Below are 15,938 nucleotides of genomic sequence, written 5' to 3'. Positions count from 1 at the left end.
AAGGAGCAAGGGGACTACATCAGGACTACTATTGACTTCTGCATCCCCAGAAGTCTAACAGGAGAGGAATGAGCCCTCAGGAAAAAGAAGACACCAAGTGTTAATGAAAAAAAGTTGGCTTTTTCTCCTTCGGACAGCAGGCTGTACAAATAAAATCCTCCAATGGTCCAGCCTGTATAAATAGGGAACACTATCACTGCTGGGAAAATATGATGCAATGCGTGGATACTCTTTATTCTGTATATATGACAATATGTGAAGTACACACATACGGTTTAAAGAAAAAAAATCAAAACAACAACCCTTGATGCCTAGATTGCACCACTCAGCCTAAGAAATCAAGTATTCCTTGTGCCTTTGAAGCCTCCTTAGTGTTCTTCCTCAAACACACTCTTCCACCCAGAAGGAACCAACATCCCAAATTCTATACAGTTTCACCATACTTCAGTGTATCTATAAACTATATATGACTTAGTCTTGTCTGTTTACTTTCATTCGGATGGACTCTTAGCACACATTTATTCTGTGACTTGCTTACTTCTTTCAACATCCTGTTCCTGAGAATCATCCACACCACAGGTAACATGCAACTATGGGTATTATGTATGTTGCAGGTATATGCTGTGTAATTCATTCATGGTCAGTACTATAGAGAAGTTTCTTTTAAAGTGTCCTTCAACAGCTTCATATGGGCCCAAGGGAACACATGAGAGGGCACACAATGAAACAGGCGGCCCCTGTCTGGGCCTTCCCATCACAGGAAGGTGAAAGCTTGGTCACCAGAATTCTCAGACTTTATGCGTCAATGGTATTAGCATCTCTGCTCCTCACTGCTAAATAATCTCTGTCTGATGGAAAAAATACTCTGAATCTGTAAATTGCTACAGGAATAATGAAAATGCTGTCTGAGTGTCAACCATTCACTGAGGCTTGTAGAAGATAGTAGATATATAGTCAATTGATATTCAACAAAGGCACAAAGACAATTTAAAGTAAAAGGAGAGTCTTTTCAACAAATGATGCTAGAAAAAAATGGATATTCCCATGTAAAATAATGAATATCAATTCATACCTTGCACTGTTCTGCCTATTCCTACCTGCCACAGTGGAAAACCTCATACTTTACAGGGATGGCAGCTAGAGTTCTCAGAAGGATTTTGCCTCAGCACTGGGGTAAAATTAGTTCTAAACTAAATGCTACTCTGCCTCCTACCTGACAAAGCTTAAAAAGAAAGGCCGAGAAGATAAGACTAGAAGAGAAATATAACAATTATTATAATTGTATCACATAAGTTCAAGGCTAGAGGAAAGACAGAACTATGCTAACTTGAGACATGAAAGATGTAAAAAGGATCTAAATAGAACTTTTAGAGATGAAAAATACATTTCCTAAGAAGAAAAAAAACACTGAGTGAGACTAATGACATGAGAGAACTCTTGAGAGGTTAGCTATTCCATGGTACTGCTGCCTCAGATTTCATTTAGTATGGCCAAGTGGCCTGCACAGGCCTTAAACTGACACTATAGGGTCTTCATGCAAGCACATGTCCTAGACAACAGCCTGCAGAGTCACAAGCAAATGTAAGTTCCTAATAAAGACTTTGCCAGCAGCCCCTGTCATCAAAAGTCTTTCCCGAATCCTTAGTGTCTTTCCCTTGTGTGCCCCTTATATAGTCAATTGACTCCATAACCCCAAGGAGCTTACCAAAACCCCACTCTCTTTGGTTTGAATGGGCCAGTTTGGCCTTAGCCTGGGAAACTCAAAGCATTCCACCCACAAACTTAAATAAAGGCACATACCCCAGGTCTAGCCTGAACCTTGCTTTGACCCTTCTTCCCCTGCTTGTCTGTGTGACCCATCAGCGCATCCCATGTACTTCCTCCTGGATTTGTGAATAATACGCTTCTCTATTCCAATTTCTTTAGGGGTCTTTTGCTGGAACTGGCATACCATCCAGCACCCTGTGTTCCAATTAACAAATGATAATTTTAAAAACTCGTAACAACAATGCAGAACAAAAGATTAGTAAATCAAAATATGCAGAAAATATGCAAAATAAAACACAAAGAAAAAAAAGACTAAAAATAATTGTACAGAGAATCAGGGAGTGGTGAGACAACTTTAGGTAGCCAATTGTATGTAATTGGAATACTTGAAGCAAAAGGAAAAAACTGAAGAAATAATGAGCAAAACATTTTCAAGTCTGAGGAAAACTCTAAATCCATTGATTCAAGAAGCTAAATAAATCCCAATGATAAACAACAAACCATAGCAGTCACATAAAGATCAAACTGCTTAATATCTATGATAAAAAGAAAGAAAATCTTCAAAGCAGCTGGAGTTATATAGAAAGGAACAAAGATAAGAATGACAGTAGATTTCTGCTCAGAAATAATGTAAGCAAGAAGACAGTAGAGTACAGCAACATCTGTAAAGCCCAGAGAGGAATGGTCAACCTACAGTTCTTTACCAAGTGAAAACATCTTTTCAGATGTCCTGGGGGTTGGAACTTTTGAAACGGCTGTGAGGAGTCTGGAAAATTCTCTCCCCAGGAAACAGCCATAAAACTGGACTGACTGTCAAAAACAAAGAGTTAAGGACTCCGGTAACAGACCAAAGTTATACAACAAAACTGAGATGCATTTAAGGAATTCTACTGAAACTTGGTAAAAATAGTGGAAATTGGAGTATTTTAGCTTGAGGCTATTCACATTACTTCTCTTCCAGCTCCATGGTGCTGAAGTCTTATGAGGGAGTGAGGCAGGCTTGTCAGAGTGGCTGACTTTATTTGGGGGCAAAGCACAGAAAATTCTACACAAAGAGATATCAAAACTTGAAGCAATCATAGTGGCAAACATTAAGGGAGGACCAACATACCAGAGATCTCAGTGCTGGTTGGTACAACCAGCCAGAAATGTATCAGGGAAGTCAGGGGACTGAAATAAAATAGATGGCAGTTACGTCTTTAGATACAGCAAGAAAGATGTGTTTCAAGGCACTGTCTAGCGCCAGGTGCACCAAGGGACATATATGAGAATGCTCACAACAGCACTGCCTGCAACAGTGAAAAACTATAAAGAACCCAAATGTCCACCAAGAGTCAAAAGGATAAACAGCATATCTTCACACAAAGCAATCCTATGGAATCATGAAAATGAATCAACTATATGATTACACAAAACAATCTGGATGAATCTGAAGATCAGAATACTCAGTAAAAAAGACAAGTCCCAGAAGAACATGATAGAGTATGATTCTAATTCGTATTTAATTAAAAAATAAGACATTGTTTAGGGATATAGGCATATGTGGTAAACTCTAAAGCAGGCTCCTGGGATTCCCAGGAGCTCAGTGGTAAAGAAGCTGCCTGCCAATGCAGGAGACACAAGTTCAATTGCTGGTCTGGGAAGATCCCACATGCTGCAGGGCAACTAAGCCAGTGCGCTATGACTACTAAGCCTGTGCTCTAGAGGCCATGAGTCGCCAACTACTGAGCCCACGTGCTGCAATTACTGAAGTTTAGGTGCCCTAGAGCCTGTGCTCCACAACAAGAGAAGCCACCATAATGAGAAGCCTGCACACTGCAACTAGAGAGTAGTCCCTACTCACAACTAGAGAAAAGCCTGTGCAGCAAGGAAGATCCAGCACAGCCAAAAATAAATTATTTTTTAAAAAATGACCCTTGATAAGGTCATTATTTAATAAACAAATAAAGCAGGCTCCTGAGGATTAGGTATTTGGCAGCCAGCCTGACCAAGGTCAGCAGGGTGGGGAAGAGAAGGGCATATAAAGGAAATGAATGAACAGAAAGCTGCATAACAAAAAGCCTTGTGATAGCAGAAGTCACTAACTGGGGAAGAAAAAATTTAAACAGAGCTGGAAACATTTCAAGGTAAAGGAAGTACTATTCTTTTTCGCTGGGCCTACCCTAGACCGAAAATTAAAAGACCTGGACCACCCTCCAGATGTTATCACTAACCTGTGCTATAACCTCAGACTACTTTTTCACCTTCCATGGGGCTCAACATATGAAGATCAATCAAAAAAAGCATAATGGTGACTTTTTAAATGATATTTAAACTTCAGGACCCCTCACCTGCTTAAGCCCCCTTCCAAGGCCCAGAGAAGAGACCTATTTTATATGTGTTACTTTCCTTACAAGAGTCCCAAAGAATTATAAACTTCAAGTCCTATAAAACTGACCTGAGCCCTTAAGTGGTAAAATGCTTAACACACAGCCAGAGGGTGAAGTGAAGTGAAGTGAAGTGAATTCGCTCAATCGTGTCCGACTCTTTGCGACCCCATGAACTGTAGCCCACCAGGCTCCTCCCTCCATGGGATTCTCCAGGCCAAGAGTACTGGAGTGGGTTGCCATTTCCTTCTGCAGGGGATTTTCCCGATCCAGGGATTGAACCCGGGTCTCCTGCATTCCAGGCAGACGCTTTAACCTCTGAGCCACCAGGAAAGCCCCAGCCAGAGGGTACTTCTATTTAAATTCTCTGCTCCTATTGAAACTTCTGGCCTCAGAAAACCATCTCCTAATTCAAACTACATTTTCCTCAGAAACTAAGAAAGTGTGAAATCTAAGCTCTCAGGTGTGTGATTAACAAGGTTCGAGAAATTCCCGGTTTGTGTGCTTTATTCTTGTGTAGACGCTTGTTCCTTGAAGGAAAGCTATGACAAACCTAGTTGTTGTTGTTGTCCAGTTGCTAAGTTGTGTTCGACTCTTTGCTCTCCCATATACTACAGCACGCCAGGCTTCCCTGTCCTGCACTATTTCCCAGAATTTGCTCAAACTCATGTCCATTGAGTCAGTGATGCCATCCAAACATCGTATCCTCTGTCACCCCCTTCTCCTCATACCCTCAATCTTTCCCAGCATCATGGTCTTATTTCCAATGAGTCAGCTCTTCACATCAAGTGGCCAAAGAACTGGAGCTTCAACTTCCGCATCAGTTCTTCCAATGAATATTAAGTGTTAATTTTCTTTAGGATTGACTAGTTTGATCTGTTTGCTGTCCTAGGGACTCTCAAGCGTCTTCTCCAACACCACAGTTAAAAAGCACCAATTCTTTGGCGCTCAGCTTTCTTTACAGTCCAACTATCACATATACACATAAACTGCTAGAAGACCATACCTTTGATTATACAGACCTTGATTGGTAAAGCGATGTTTCAGCTTTTTAATATGCTGTCTAGGTTGGTCATAGCTTTTCTTCCAAGGAGCAAGCGTCTTTCAATTTCATAGCTGCAGTCACCATCTGCAGTGATTTTGGAGTCCAAGAAAATGAAGTCTCTCACTGTTTCCCCATCTATTTCCCATGAAGTGATGGGACTAGATGCCATGATCTTAGTTTTTTTGCATGTTGCGTTTTAAATCAGCTTTTTCACTCTCCTGTTTCACTTTCATCTAGATGCTATTTAGTTCCTCTTCGCTTTCTTCCATAAGAATGCTGTCATTTGCCTATCTGAGGTTATTGATACTTCTTCTGACAATCTTGATTCCATCTGTGCTTCATCCAGCCTGGTATTTCACATGATATACTCAGCATATAAGTTAGAAAACAAGGTGACAATATACAGGCGTGACGTATTCCTTTCCCAATTTGGAACCTGTCCGTTATTCCATGTCCAGTTCTAACAGTTGCTTCCTGACCTACAAACAGGTTTCTCAGGAGTCAGGTAAGTTGGTCTGGTATTCCCATTTCTTGAAGAATTTTCCACAATTTTTTAGTGATCCACAATTTTTTTGTGATCCACACAGTTTACTTTGATTTGTGGACTTAACATTCCAGGTTCCTACGCAATATTGTTCTTTACAGCATCGGACTTGACTTCCATCACCAGTCACATCGACAACTGGGCACTGTTTTCACTTTGGCTCCATCTTTTCACTCTTTCTTATTTCTCCACTCTTTTTCAGTAGCATATTGGGCACCTACCGACCTGGGGAGCTTGTTTTTCAGTGTCCTATCTTTTTGCTTTTTCATACTGTTCATGGGGTTCTCAAGGCAAGAATACTGAAGTAGTTTGCCATTCCCTTCTCCAGTGGACCACTGGAGAGTTTTGTCCGAACTCTCCACCATGACCCATCCATCTTGGGTGGCCCTACATGGCAATGGCTCATAGCTTCACAGAGTTAGATAAAGCTGTAATTCATGTGATCAGTTTGGTTAGTTCTGTATGACTATGGTTTTCATTCTGGTCTGCCCTCTGATGGATAAGGATAAGAGGCTAGTGGAAGCTTCCTGAATAGCGAGACTGATGTGGGGGAATCTGGGTCTTGTTCTGATGGGTGGGCCCATGCTCGGTAAATCTTCAATCCAATTTTCTATTGATTGATGGGGCTGTTCCCTCCTTCTTGTTTGGCTGAGGCCAAACTATGGTAGGGGTAATGGTGGTAATGGCGACCTCCTTCCAAAAGACTTTTGCCTGCAATGTTGTATTCAGTGCCCCTGATCCCGCAGCATGCCACTGTTAGCCCACACCTCCAACCAGAGACTCCTAGACGCTCACAGCCAAGTCTGGCTCAGTCTCTTGTGGGGTCACTGCTCCTTTCTCCTGGGTCTTGGTGCACACATGGTTTTGTATGTGCCCTCCAAGAGTCCGTTTCCCCAGTCCTGTGGAAGTTCTGTAATTAAATTCCACTGGCCTTCAAAGTCAAATTCCCTGGGGATTCTCAGTTCCTTTGCCAGATCCCCAGGTTGGGATATCTGTTGTGGGTCCTACAACTTTTTTTAGCACTGCGAGAATTTCTTTGGTATAACAGTACTGCAGTTTGTGGGTCGTCTGCTCAGTGGCTCTATGGTGGGGCTAATGGTAACTCCTCTAAGAGGGCTTAGGCCACATACCACATGTCCCAGGTCTGCTGCAGCCAGAGTCCCTGTCCCTGTGGCAGACCACTGCTGACCCATGCCTTGGCAGGAGACACTCAAACACTGAAAGGCAGGTCTGGCTCAGTCTCTGTGGGGCCTCTGGGTCCTGGTGCACACAAAGTTTTGTTTGAGGCCTCCGAGCATCTCTGGCAGGTATTGGGTTTGATTCTAAATGTGATTTAGCCCCTCCTACCATCTTGTTGGATCTTCTCCTTTGCCCTTCGACATGTGGTATCTTTTTTTGGTGGTATCCAACATTCTCCTGTCGATGGTAGTTCAGCAGTGAGTTGCAATTTAGGAGTTCTTGCAGAAGATGAGCACATGCCCTTCTGCTCTGCCATTTTTAAATTACTTGTAAGTGAGCATGTGACTTCCACCTGATTTAATTTTCTTTAGTCCCAAGGCTTCAAAGCCAGAGAAAAGGCACTGGTCTGGGCTGCTGGCATGTTCATTCTTCAGAATCAACTGGGAATCAGTTCAAAGGCAAATCAACAAAAGTCCTGTATAGTCAAAGCTATGGTTTTTCCAGTAGTCATGTATGGAAGTGAGAGCTGGACCATAAAGAAGGCTGCTGCTTAGTCACTCAGTCGTGTCCAACTCTTTGTGACCCCATGGACTGTAGCCTGCCAGGCTCCTCTGTCCATGGGATTCTCCAGGCAAGAATACTGGAGTGGATTGCCATCCCCTTCTCCAAAAAAGAAGGCTGAGTGCCGAAGAATTGATGCTTTTGAACAGTGGTGCTGGAGAAGACTCGAGAGTCCCTTGGACTACAAGGAGATCAAACCAGTCAATCCTAAAAAAAATTCACCCTGACTGTTCATTGGAAGGACTGATGCTGAAGTTAAAGCTCCAATACTTTGGTCTACCTGATGCAAAAAGCCGACTCATTGGAAAAGACCCTGATGCTGGGAAAGATTGAAGGTAAAAAAAGAGGGCAGCAGAGGAAGAGATAGTATCACTGACTCAGTGGACATGAACTTGAGCAAATTCCAGGAGGCAGTGGAGGACAGGGGAGCCTGGCATGCTGTAGTCCATGGGGTGGCAAAGAGTCGGACATGATTTTGTGACTGAACAACAATAGAGACCTCAGGATAGACTGAATCTTGCTGGATAACTCAATACAGTAGAAGATTATTTTTTTAACAAGGCCCTTTGCTAAGAAGGTGAAAACTAATTTTGGCAAATATCCTTGCTAAATATTATAACTGGCTCAACTATGACAGAGTATAACTGTCTCTGTGTTGTGTCTACAAGCTGATTTTAAAACATTATGCAATTCTGCCTCAAGGCTGGGAGTACTGTCACACACACTCTTGTTCTCAGCAAATGTTCCTAACTTCCTGGTCTTCTGCACCAGGATCTGGAGAGGCAGAAATGCAGGGGCCACAGCACAGTCATGATAATGAATGCTACCTGGCATGTTGTAGATCAAAAACCAGAACTCCTTGTGTTTTGTCTTCTATGACAATGGAGAAGCAAATGTTTAACCAGTGATCTGAGAACATGGAGAGCAACTTGCCACCAGAAAGAATATTTTCAAGAAGAACAATTATCCAGAGAGAGAATCTGCTTAGTAAAGGATGAAGAATTTGTGGAACAAAAAAGGCTTATCTAACATGGAAAGAATAGGACTCATAAGAATACATTATTTTGAGGAGACCAAAAGGAGTATGGAATGAATCCCAGGAAATCCATGAAAGATCCACAGAGTTCTTGGGAACTTTAAATCAGCAGAAATACTGCCAGTTTGAAGGGGATAGAGAGAATAGAAAATGAAAGGAGACTGCTGGACCCCCAAAATTCTAGAGGCAAGAAGCAGGCTGAAAAACTAATAAGCTACAAAGTGCCACCTTCATGAAAAGGAAGGATGACACAGGTATAATCACAAATCAAGAGGGCAAAGTCATGAACCCAGGAGGCAGAACCAAGAGTTTAACAGGTAGAACAAAGAACCCAGAGGGCAGAGCTAAGGGTCTTGGAGGACTATTCCCAGGCCTTGAAACCTAATCCAGGAGCTGGAGTTTGCCTAGCTTAATTTCAAAGCTGTCTTGGGCTTGGGACTCCTTTTTAATATAAATGTCTATACCCTATGCCACTCCTACCTTGTACACTGGGAGGGCTAGGGAAGATAAAAAGCCTCTAATTTCAAAGGTCCACAGATGGAAAGGAATCGTGTTCAGGAGCTGTACTTTATGAATTACAAGCCAGAGCCTCACCTACAGCTGATTTAGATAATCTTGATGATGAGATTTTGGATTTTTCAGCTGGTGAGAATTAAGACTTTGAATTGTTGCCATAATGGAATGAGGCTCTTGGATGTGGGTGATTATATCTTTCATGTGAGAACTATTGGGGTCAGAGGGCATACTATGGTAGGCAGAAATTTAAGACAGCCCCCATGACCTTCAGCTTCTTAGGTTACTCCAGTGTTCGTACAACATTATATGGCAAAAGGGAGATTATCTGATTGGGTCTTCTCCAATCACATGAGCCCTTTATAAGCAGAGTTTTCTCTGGGTGGTAGAAGAGGAGGTCAGAGAGATTAGCAGTGTGAGAGAGATTCAACACGATGCAGGTTCTTTGTTGCTGAGATGGAGAGGGTCACAAGGCAAGGACCTCTGGAAGGAGGAGCTAAGACTGCTTCCAGCTGATAGCCAGCAACAAAAAAAGGAACCTTAGTTCTCTGGTCTGAAGGAAATGGACTCTGCAAAGAACCCGGATGAGCCTGGGAGCAGGTTCTTTCTCAGAGACTCCAGAGATAAGCCTGGCTGATGCCTTGACTTCAGTATTATGAAACCCTACACATAAATCTAGCAAAATTTGCCTGGACTTCTGACCCACAGAACTGTGAGATAATAAATGCATGTTGTTTTAAGCTATGAAATTTGTGGTGATGTTACACAGATGTAAAAAACTAATCCAGATTTTGTTTTGGCCCAACAGAACCTATTTCTGGACATGCTGCTGCTCTAGCCCATCCTGAGAGCAATCCTCAGGCAGCAACAAGAGGACCAGTGCAGTTCTTGTGGCAGTCCTTTCTAGCACAAGTCTCATCTGGAAAATGGACAGATCAAAAGAGAAAAGCTGTGGGAAAACACTTCTACACTCAAAAGTTTTTTCAAATATCCCATGTATCATGAATTACAACATTCATGTCAAAACCTGTGAAAGAGGGACCCAGACAGAGTCAAAAACAGAAAAGTCAGAGCTGCTCACCTTCTTCAGGCCAAGATTGTGAATTACTACAATAAAGGTATGCTCCTTCTCCTCTAGTTAGAAAAGTACCCAGGAAACACTCATCTCCCTTGAAAAAACAAACACAAAGAGCAGGTGATTTACAGCATAAACATTCACAGAATCAAAAGTTCTGTCCAAGTTTGTATGTCTACAAAAGCTGCTAAGTCAGCCTCAGATATACTCAACTTCTCTTCCAGTTCTTGGCAATTCTTGGCTCTTTGCCATATTATTGGCACCTGTGACTTATGCTGAGAAGAAGAATGTTAAGGTCCTCTCAGTCTAGGCACCATGGTCTGCAATGCTTGTCCATATTCCAGTAAATTTATATCCTCTGATAACAGAGGTGGCTTCTCCTTGGCCTAAAGCCTTGACCTTCAGTTTTATATGTCTCAAATTTGAGAACTGCTTCTAAAAGTACTGAGAGATTTTGAAAAAACACCAAAAGGTTTAAATGGCAGTAAGAATCCCTCTTGTGTACTCCACACATGGTTATTTCTAGAGCTCTGCTCTGAAGGGGAAGAATACAAACAGGAATTGAGACAAGGAGGTACAGAACTCTTAGATTAGCAGTAAGATGAAATATGTTAAATTGTTTTTATAAACTGTTTACATTTCATCTTGATAACATTAAGAATAAGAAGGCTGCTTACCAGAACTGACTGCTGGGTTTTCTCAGACAATTTTACTTCAATATCTTCTACCTGTGTCCGAAAGGAGTACAGATTTTCAATTCACTGCTTCAAGGGCATAAACTCTGCTAGGTCTCCCCCTGTGTTCACATATTTCTAAGAGAGCAGTCTCTGTCAAATCCAGGGTTCTCAGGCCCTGATGGCTGGCAGACATGGTTGCTGGATACCAAGTGCAGAGCACAGGCCATGGTAGGCTCCCTCACAGGGACATGAAGTCCAGCTAAACGAGCCTACATTATGTGCAGAGAGTATGTTAGTCTCCACTTAAATTTCATTTTGGAGAAAACTAATTTTAGGGATGAAGGAAAGAGAACATACTAAAATATTTTGAGTGTGTTCTCATTTAAACATGTTCACATTAGAGGATGACTTTTGCTTGTCTTTATTCAGTTCAGAATTGTAGAAACAGAATATAAACAAATTCTGAAATAGGTACTTAGACCATTACTAGTACTTTGTGTCCCAAGGCACCAGAGATTCAGACCAAGTCCCACAGATGAAGATGGGACCTTTCCACATGTACAGACATGGTTGTAAAAACTCAGCAGCAACAATTCTGACAGAAAAGGGAGAACATGATCCACTTTTCACTTCCTGTGTGACCCTGGACAGGTTGGGAAATTTCTAAACCTCAGGCTCCTCATCTGTAAAATGAGGATATTAACTTCTTCCCTTGACAATTTAACAGGGACCCAGATAATTTACTTTCTTTTGGAACTTCCCCCAGATTACAAGTTAATGAAATTAGATTCGTTTGTATAAAGAAAAAGAGCAGAGATAAAAACTTCTATCTGAACAGTGGTTAAGTCAGGATCTGACATCCCACCAGAGACTTGTCCTTAAACGTTCTCCCCAGTTTCTCCACGTTTATCTCCATTTTCACCTGGTGAATGACACTAACCAGCCAGGAGCAAAATCTGGGTATAGCAGCAGTCAGGATTGTAAAGCTGGTTTCTGTCATAACAGTGCCATCTGCAGGAAGACCACAGACATGTCGGTTACTGCCCACCACCAGAGCCCACCTTGCAGGTCCCTGACTGCTTCCCATCCTCAAGAGTGAGAGCTCCTCTTATTAGGATACAAAGTCTGATGCCTTCAGAAAATGAATTCCTCATCTGGGGACAAGAGCCTAATGAGTGGACGGAGAAAGGCTTCCTCATGTGATTATTCTTTTTAAGACAAATAGAAATACATATTTAAATACAGAGTCCTTTTCAATCTATGCTTTTAATTTTTGTCAAGGTAGTACAGGTGTTTATATTAAAAAACAAACAAAAATTATCAAGATCATCAAGCACTGGATATTATCATTCTCTAGAATTTTTTGCTACCATAATGGATAAAAAAACTGGGTCTAACTATTGCTTCAAATTGTTTTTCCTGACTACTAGTAAGGCTATACATATTCATATTCATTCACACACAGTGGACCCTTGAACAATGTGGGGGCTAGTAGTGCTGACCTTCTACACAGTTGAAAATCCATGAGTAACTTTACAGTCAGCCCTCCATATCCACAGTTCCACATCCATGAATTCAACCAACCATGGAATATATAGTTCTGTAGTATATACTTATTGAAAAAACTCTGTGTAGTTTAAACCTGTGTTCAGAGGTCACTTATGTACATGTGTGTGTATAAACATTAAAAAACATATATATTATTTTAAAATTTGTTTTATTTTACACTTGGGTGAACTGCCTGCTCATATTTTTTGCCCATTTACCATTGGGTAGCTTGTTTTTTTCATATCAATTTGTAAAAACTCTTCATAAATTAGGAAATACACCCTTTGTTTATTGTAAGTATTCTAATATTTTCACCAGTTTATTCCTGGTCTTTTGATTCAGACTATGGTTTATTTTGCCAAATACACACACACACACACACACATATAAAAGCAAGTTCAAGTTTCACTTTCCAAAGATGACATACACCTACCTTTTTCTTTAACCAAGATCTGAGATGTCAAAAATGATTCTGAGAACACCACAGATCCTAAGCACCCCCTTCCTCCCAGCAAGTCAGGAATGTCATAGATGGCCATACAAGCCTGTATCAAATGAGAAACCAGAGTTAGACCAGTTGTCAGTCCTAAACATTCAGGAAAAGATCCACAAGAAACAGACCACAAAATACTAAGCCACATGGCAAAAAAATACTTGAGAATTTCTAAGGAAAACTCAAGTTATCTTGAGATGCATCTCAAACTGGGAGATGACTTCAGGATCACCTAGGCTTCCTTGCAATTGCTCCTAGGTCAGAGGCACACTTGGGCTAGAAGAAGAATATCTTTATGTTTCTATAAATTCCCTCAAATTGCTTCTCCTGCCTGGAAAGCAATGTAACAGCCCTTCTTAACTGACTGTCACATTCTACTATGTCCACATGGTCATGCATTCCTTCTTTGGTTTGGGCTCAAGTTCTGAACAAATCTGGAAAGTAAGATACAGGTTTTCACAGATATTTTTGGCTACATGTCAAAACATACAAACACTCCTTTCAGGACCAAAAAAATTAAAAGAAAGCTGTTCAAGCTTTTATAGCCAAGACAAATAAAAATAAGAGTCTTACATAGGTCAGGGAAAAAAAAAAAACTGGAGCAACTCAGAGAAAGCTCCTGAATGGCTGGTAAGAAGGTTCTAATTTAGTTAAAAACTAGTGAAAATAAAATAATTCTGAGGACAATCTAGCAGAGGAAATGCAGAAAATGGTATAAGCCAGAGCTGAAGTCTGAGATGAGTTGGAGTCTGAGATGACTGTGAAAATCTGGTGAGGGATACGAAATAAGTTGCATGATAAGCCCTCCCAGGTTCCTGCCCCTCCTGGCCTGACATTGCTGAATGACCAGGTACAAAGCTCCTGAAACTAGAGTTCATTTTCATATCTTGATGTCCTTGTGTGGGACCCTGCTCTAGCCTTAGGACAGAGACAAAAGACCTTGGCCTACAGAAAAGGGACTGACAGATTCTGGAAAAAAAAAAAAAAAGGTGGCAGAAGAGTTGAAAGAAAAAAAAAACACCCATAAAGTCCTTATTCATCCATGTTGTCATGATAAAGAAACGCATTAGGCATAACAACTAGAAGTGAAGTGAAGTCGCTCAGTCGTGTCTGATTCTTTGTGACCCCATGGACTATAGCCTACCAGGCTTCTCTGTCCATAGAACTTTCAAGCCAAGAGTACTGGAGTGGGTTGCCATTTTCTTCTCCAGAGGATCTTCCCGACTCAGGGATTGAACCTGGGTCTCTCGCATTGCAGGCAGACATTTTACCGTCTGAGCCAAGGTTTACTTAAATTTGTTGCAAAGAATTTTGAGTATCTGAAGACAAAGAACCATCCTGGGCTACATGGTTCCTCTTACGTGACAGTGATCAATTCGGTTCCCAAGTCAATTAGAAAGACAAATCTTGTAGCTCCTAATCTCCACTTTCTTATTTGGCCTCTGGTGTTCAGAAAGGGGAAAGAGGACATTAAAAAGAATATAGGTAGTATTTTTTAGGCGCTTGCTATGTACTTCCCTATGTGGCAAGGGGACAGAAAAAATATGAAACATGGTTCCTATCCTCAGGAAACCTATAATGTAAAGTTGGAGAGATCAGAGCATTCCTACACATAAGTCAACATGTGACACACTATAGAATTACCCCCTAATTTATGTAGTATAACCTTCGAGTACTCTAAGAATACAGTACTTGTAGGGAGAAATCAGTAGGGCAGGCTTAAACAAAGAGGCAGAACTTCATCTCTGCCTGGAAGGGAGGACAGAATTTGGACAGAAAGCAGCAACATCCTATTTTTTCTTTCCTATTTCATTAGCTGCTGCTGAATGCGTACTTAACACAGTACTGGACTCCTAATCACCTACTCCAGTGCAAAACACCTTCCAGAGCACTGCATAAGAGTCTAAGAAGACAAGTAAGGAAATCTAAAGTCTAGCAAGGAGACAAAGTAATATCTACCTCAGCATCAGAAAGTATTCATTTTCCAGTCTTGATGTTACAAAAGTCTCAATTAGTTCTAAAAGGACAACAACACAAAATGCTGACACAGACAGGGAGCAGGTACATTATAAAAACAGAAACTACTCACAACCTTAAAAAATTACTCATATTGTACTACTCTCTGTAGATAACACTACTGCTTGTCCACTGATGATGGCAATGGGCATGCATTTTCTCCAAGTCATCCACCCCTGTGCACCCAGTTCCCCATGATCAAAATCTCACTGAAATGAAGTTCAGGCAGGAGCCACAGAATGGACATAAGATATAACTTGTACCCACATACACTGCAACCAGAGTCTTGGCTGGGTATCAGCCATCCTCTTATGCACTGCTTGCCAATTTTCTTTGTATCAGGATGCACTGGGGCAGGATGCACAGAGGATTCAGATGTGGTTGGGAGCAGCTAGTCTAGAAACTCTGGCTGCTGAAGACCACCCCAAGGACCAATATTTCTGTATCTCTAAACCCATTCCCCTGGCCCATCAGTAAAGACGTCAGAAAGCTCTGCTCTGACTACCCCATTTCACCTGTATTTTTTTTTAATGTAGTTTTTTTTTTTTAATTTCCACAAGCTCCTCTTAAATAAGGGCATCAACACAGGCCTTGGAACATAGAGAAGCCAGTGAAAACCTGGTCTGTGTTGAGGTAGGCTTGTCCTCAGCTCCCATTTCCACGTGAGGTCAGAGAAATTTCAGCCACTTGAAAGAAGCATTCTGAACCTTAGGAAGAGATATTAACCACCTCCTGGTGCCCCCTCCCACTCCCCTCCAGCTAAGATTATACCAAGAGGTGCCTAGACACAGACATGTGGATGTGGTGAGCCTGGTACAGATGCCTGGCACCCTCAGAAAGCACAGGTTCACCACTGCTGCAGCTGGAAGAATACTGAAGACAATTAGCTTTCTCCAGGGGGCTACCTAAGACCCTCACCTACTCCTACCTCACCCCTTATAGATGTCCTTTATAGGCCATTCCTTGCCACTTGACCTTTAACAGCTCTGCTTACCGTTTTCACAAAGTATAAGCTATCTTCACTGTCCAGAGGCACGATTCTAGAAAAGGAAATTGATGGGAAAGACACGTATTAGATTTACAATGTTCTCTATTTTTCAACTTGCAAGCAATTCACA

General features: G+C 41.5%; 1 protein-coding gene and 1 non-coding gene across 8 annotated transcripts in view; both read right to left on the bottom strand.

Moving 5' to 3' along the window:
• Positions 1–15,938, bottom strand: part of DNAAF9 (dynein axonemal assembly factor 9) — a 173,396-nt gene that overhangs the window by 62,238 nt on the left and 95,220 nt on the right. For all 7 annotated transcript variants that reach the window (XR_011248201.1, XM_069548086.1, XM_069548087.1 and 4 more), the window contains 5 exons: positions 15,815–15,860; positions 12,745–12,856; positions 11,704–11,774; positions 10,764–10,814; positions 10,093–10,180 (listed from right to left, as the gene is read on the bottom strand). Coding sequence is in view for 6 of the 7 variants with exons in the window: in XM_069548086.1 (XP_069404187.1) it covers positions 10,093–10,180; positions 10,764–10,814; positions 11,704–11,774; positions 12,745–12,856; positions 15,815–15,860 (368 nt within the window). In the remaining variant the exon portion in view is untranslated. The remainder of the gene's footprint in view (positions 1–10,092; positions 10,181–10,763; positions 10,815–11,703; positions 11,775–12,744; positions 12,857–15,814; positions 15,861–15,938) is intronic.
• On the bottom strand, positions 4,394–4,466 carry TRNAS-GGA (transfer RNA serine (anticodon GGA)). Its single transcript has one exon. It is a non-coding gene; the product is annotated as a tRNA-Ser (tRNA).

Source organism: Ovis canadensis, chromosome 13 (assembly GCF_042477335.2).
Source record: "Ovis canadensis isolate MfBH-ARS-UI-01 breed Bighorn chromosome 13, ARS-UI_OviCan_v2, whole genome shotgun sequence".
Lineage (NCBI taxonomy): Eukaryota > Metazoa > Chordata > Mammalia > Artiodactyla > Bovidae > Ovis > Ovis canadensis.
This window is presented reverse-complemented; position numbering and strand designations above follow the sequence as displayed.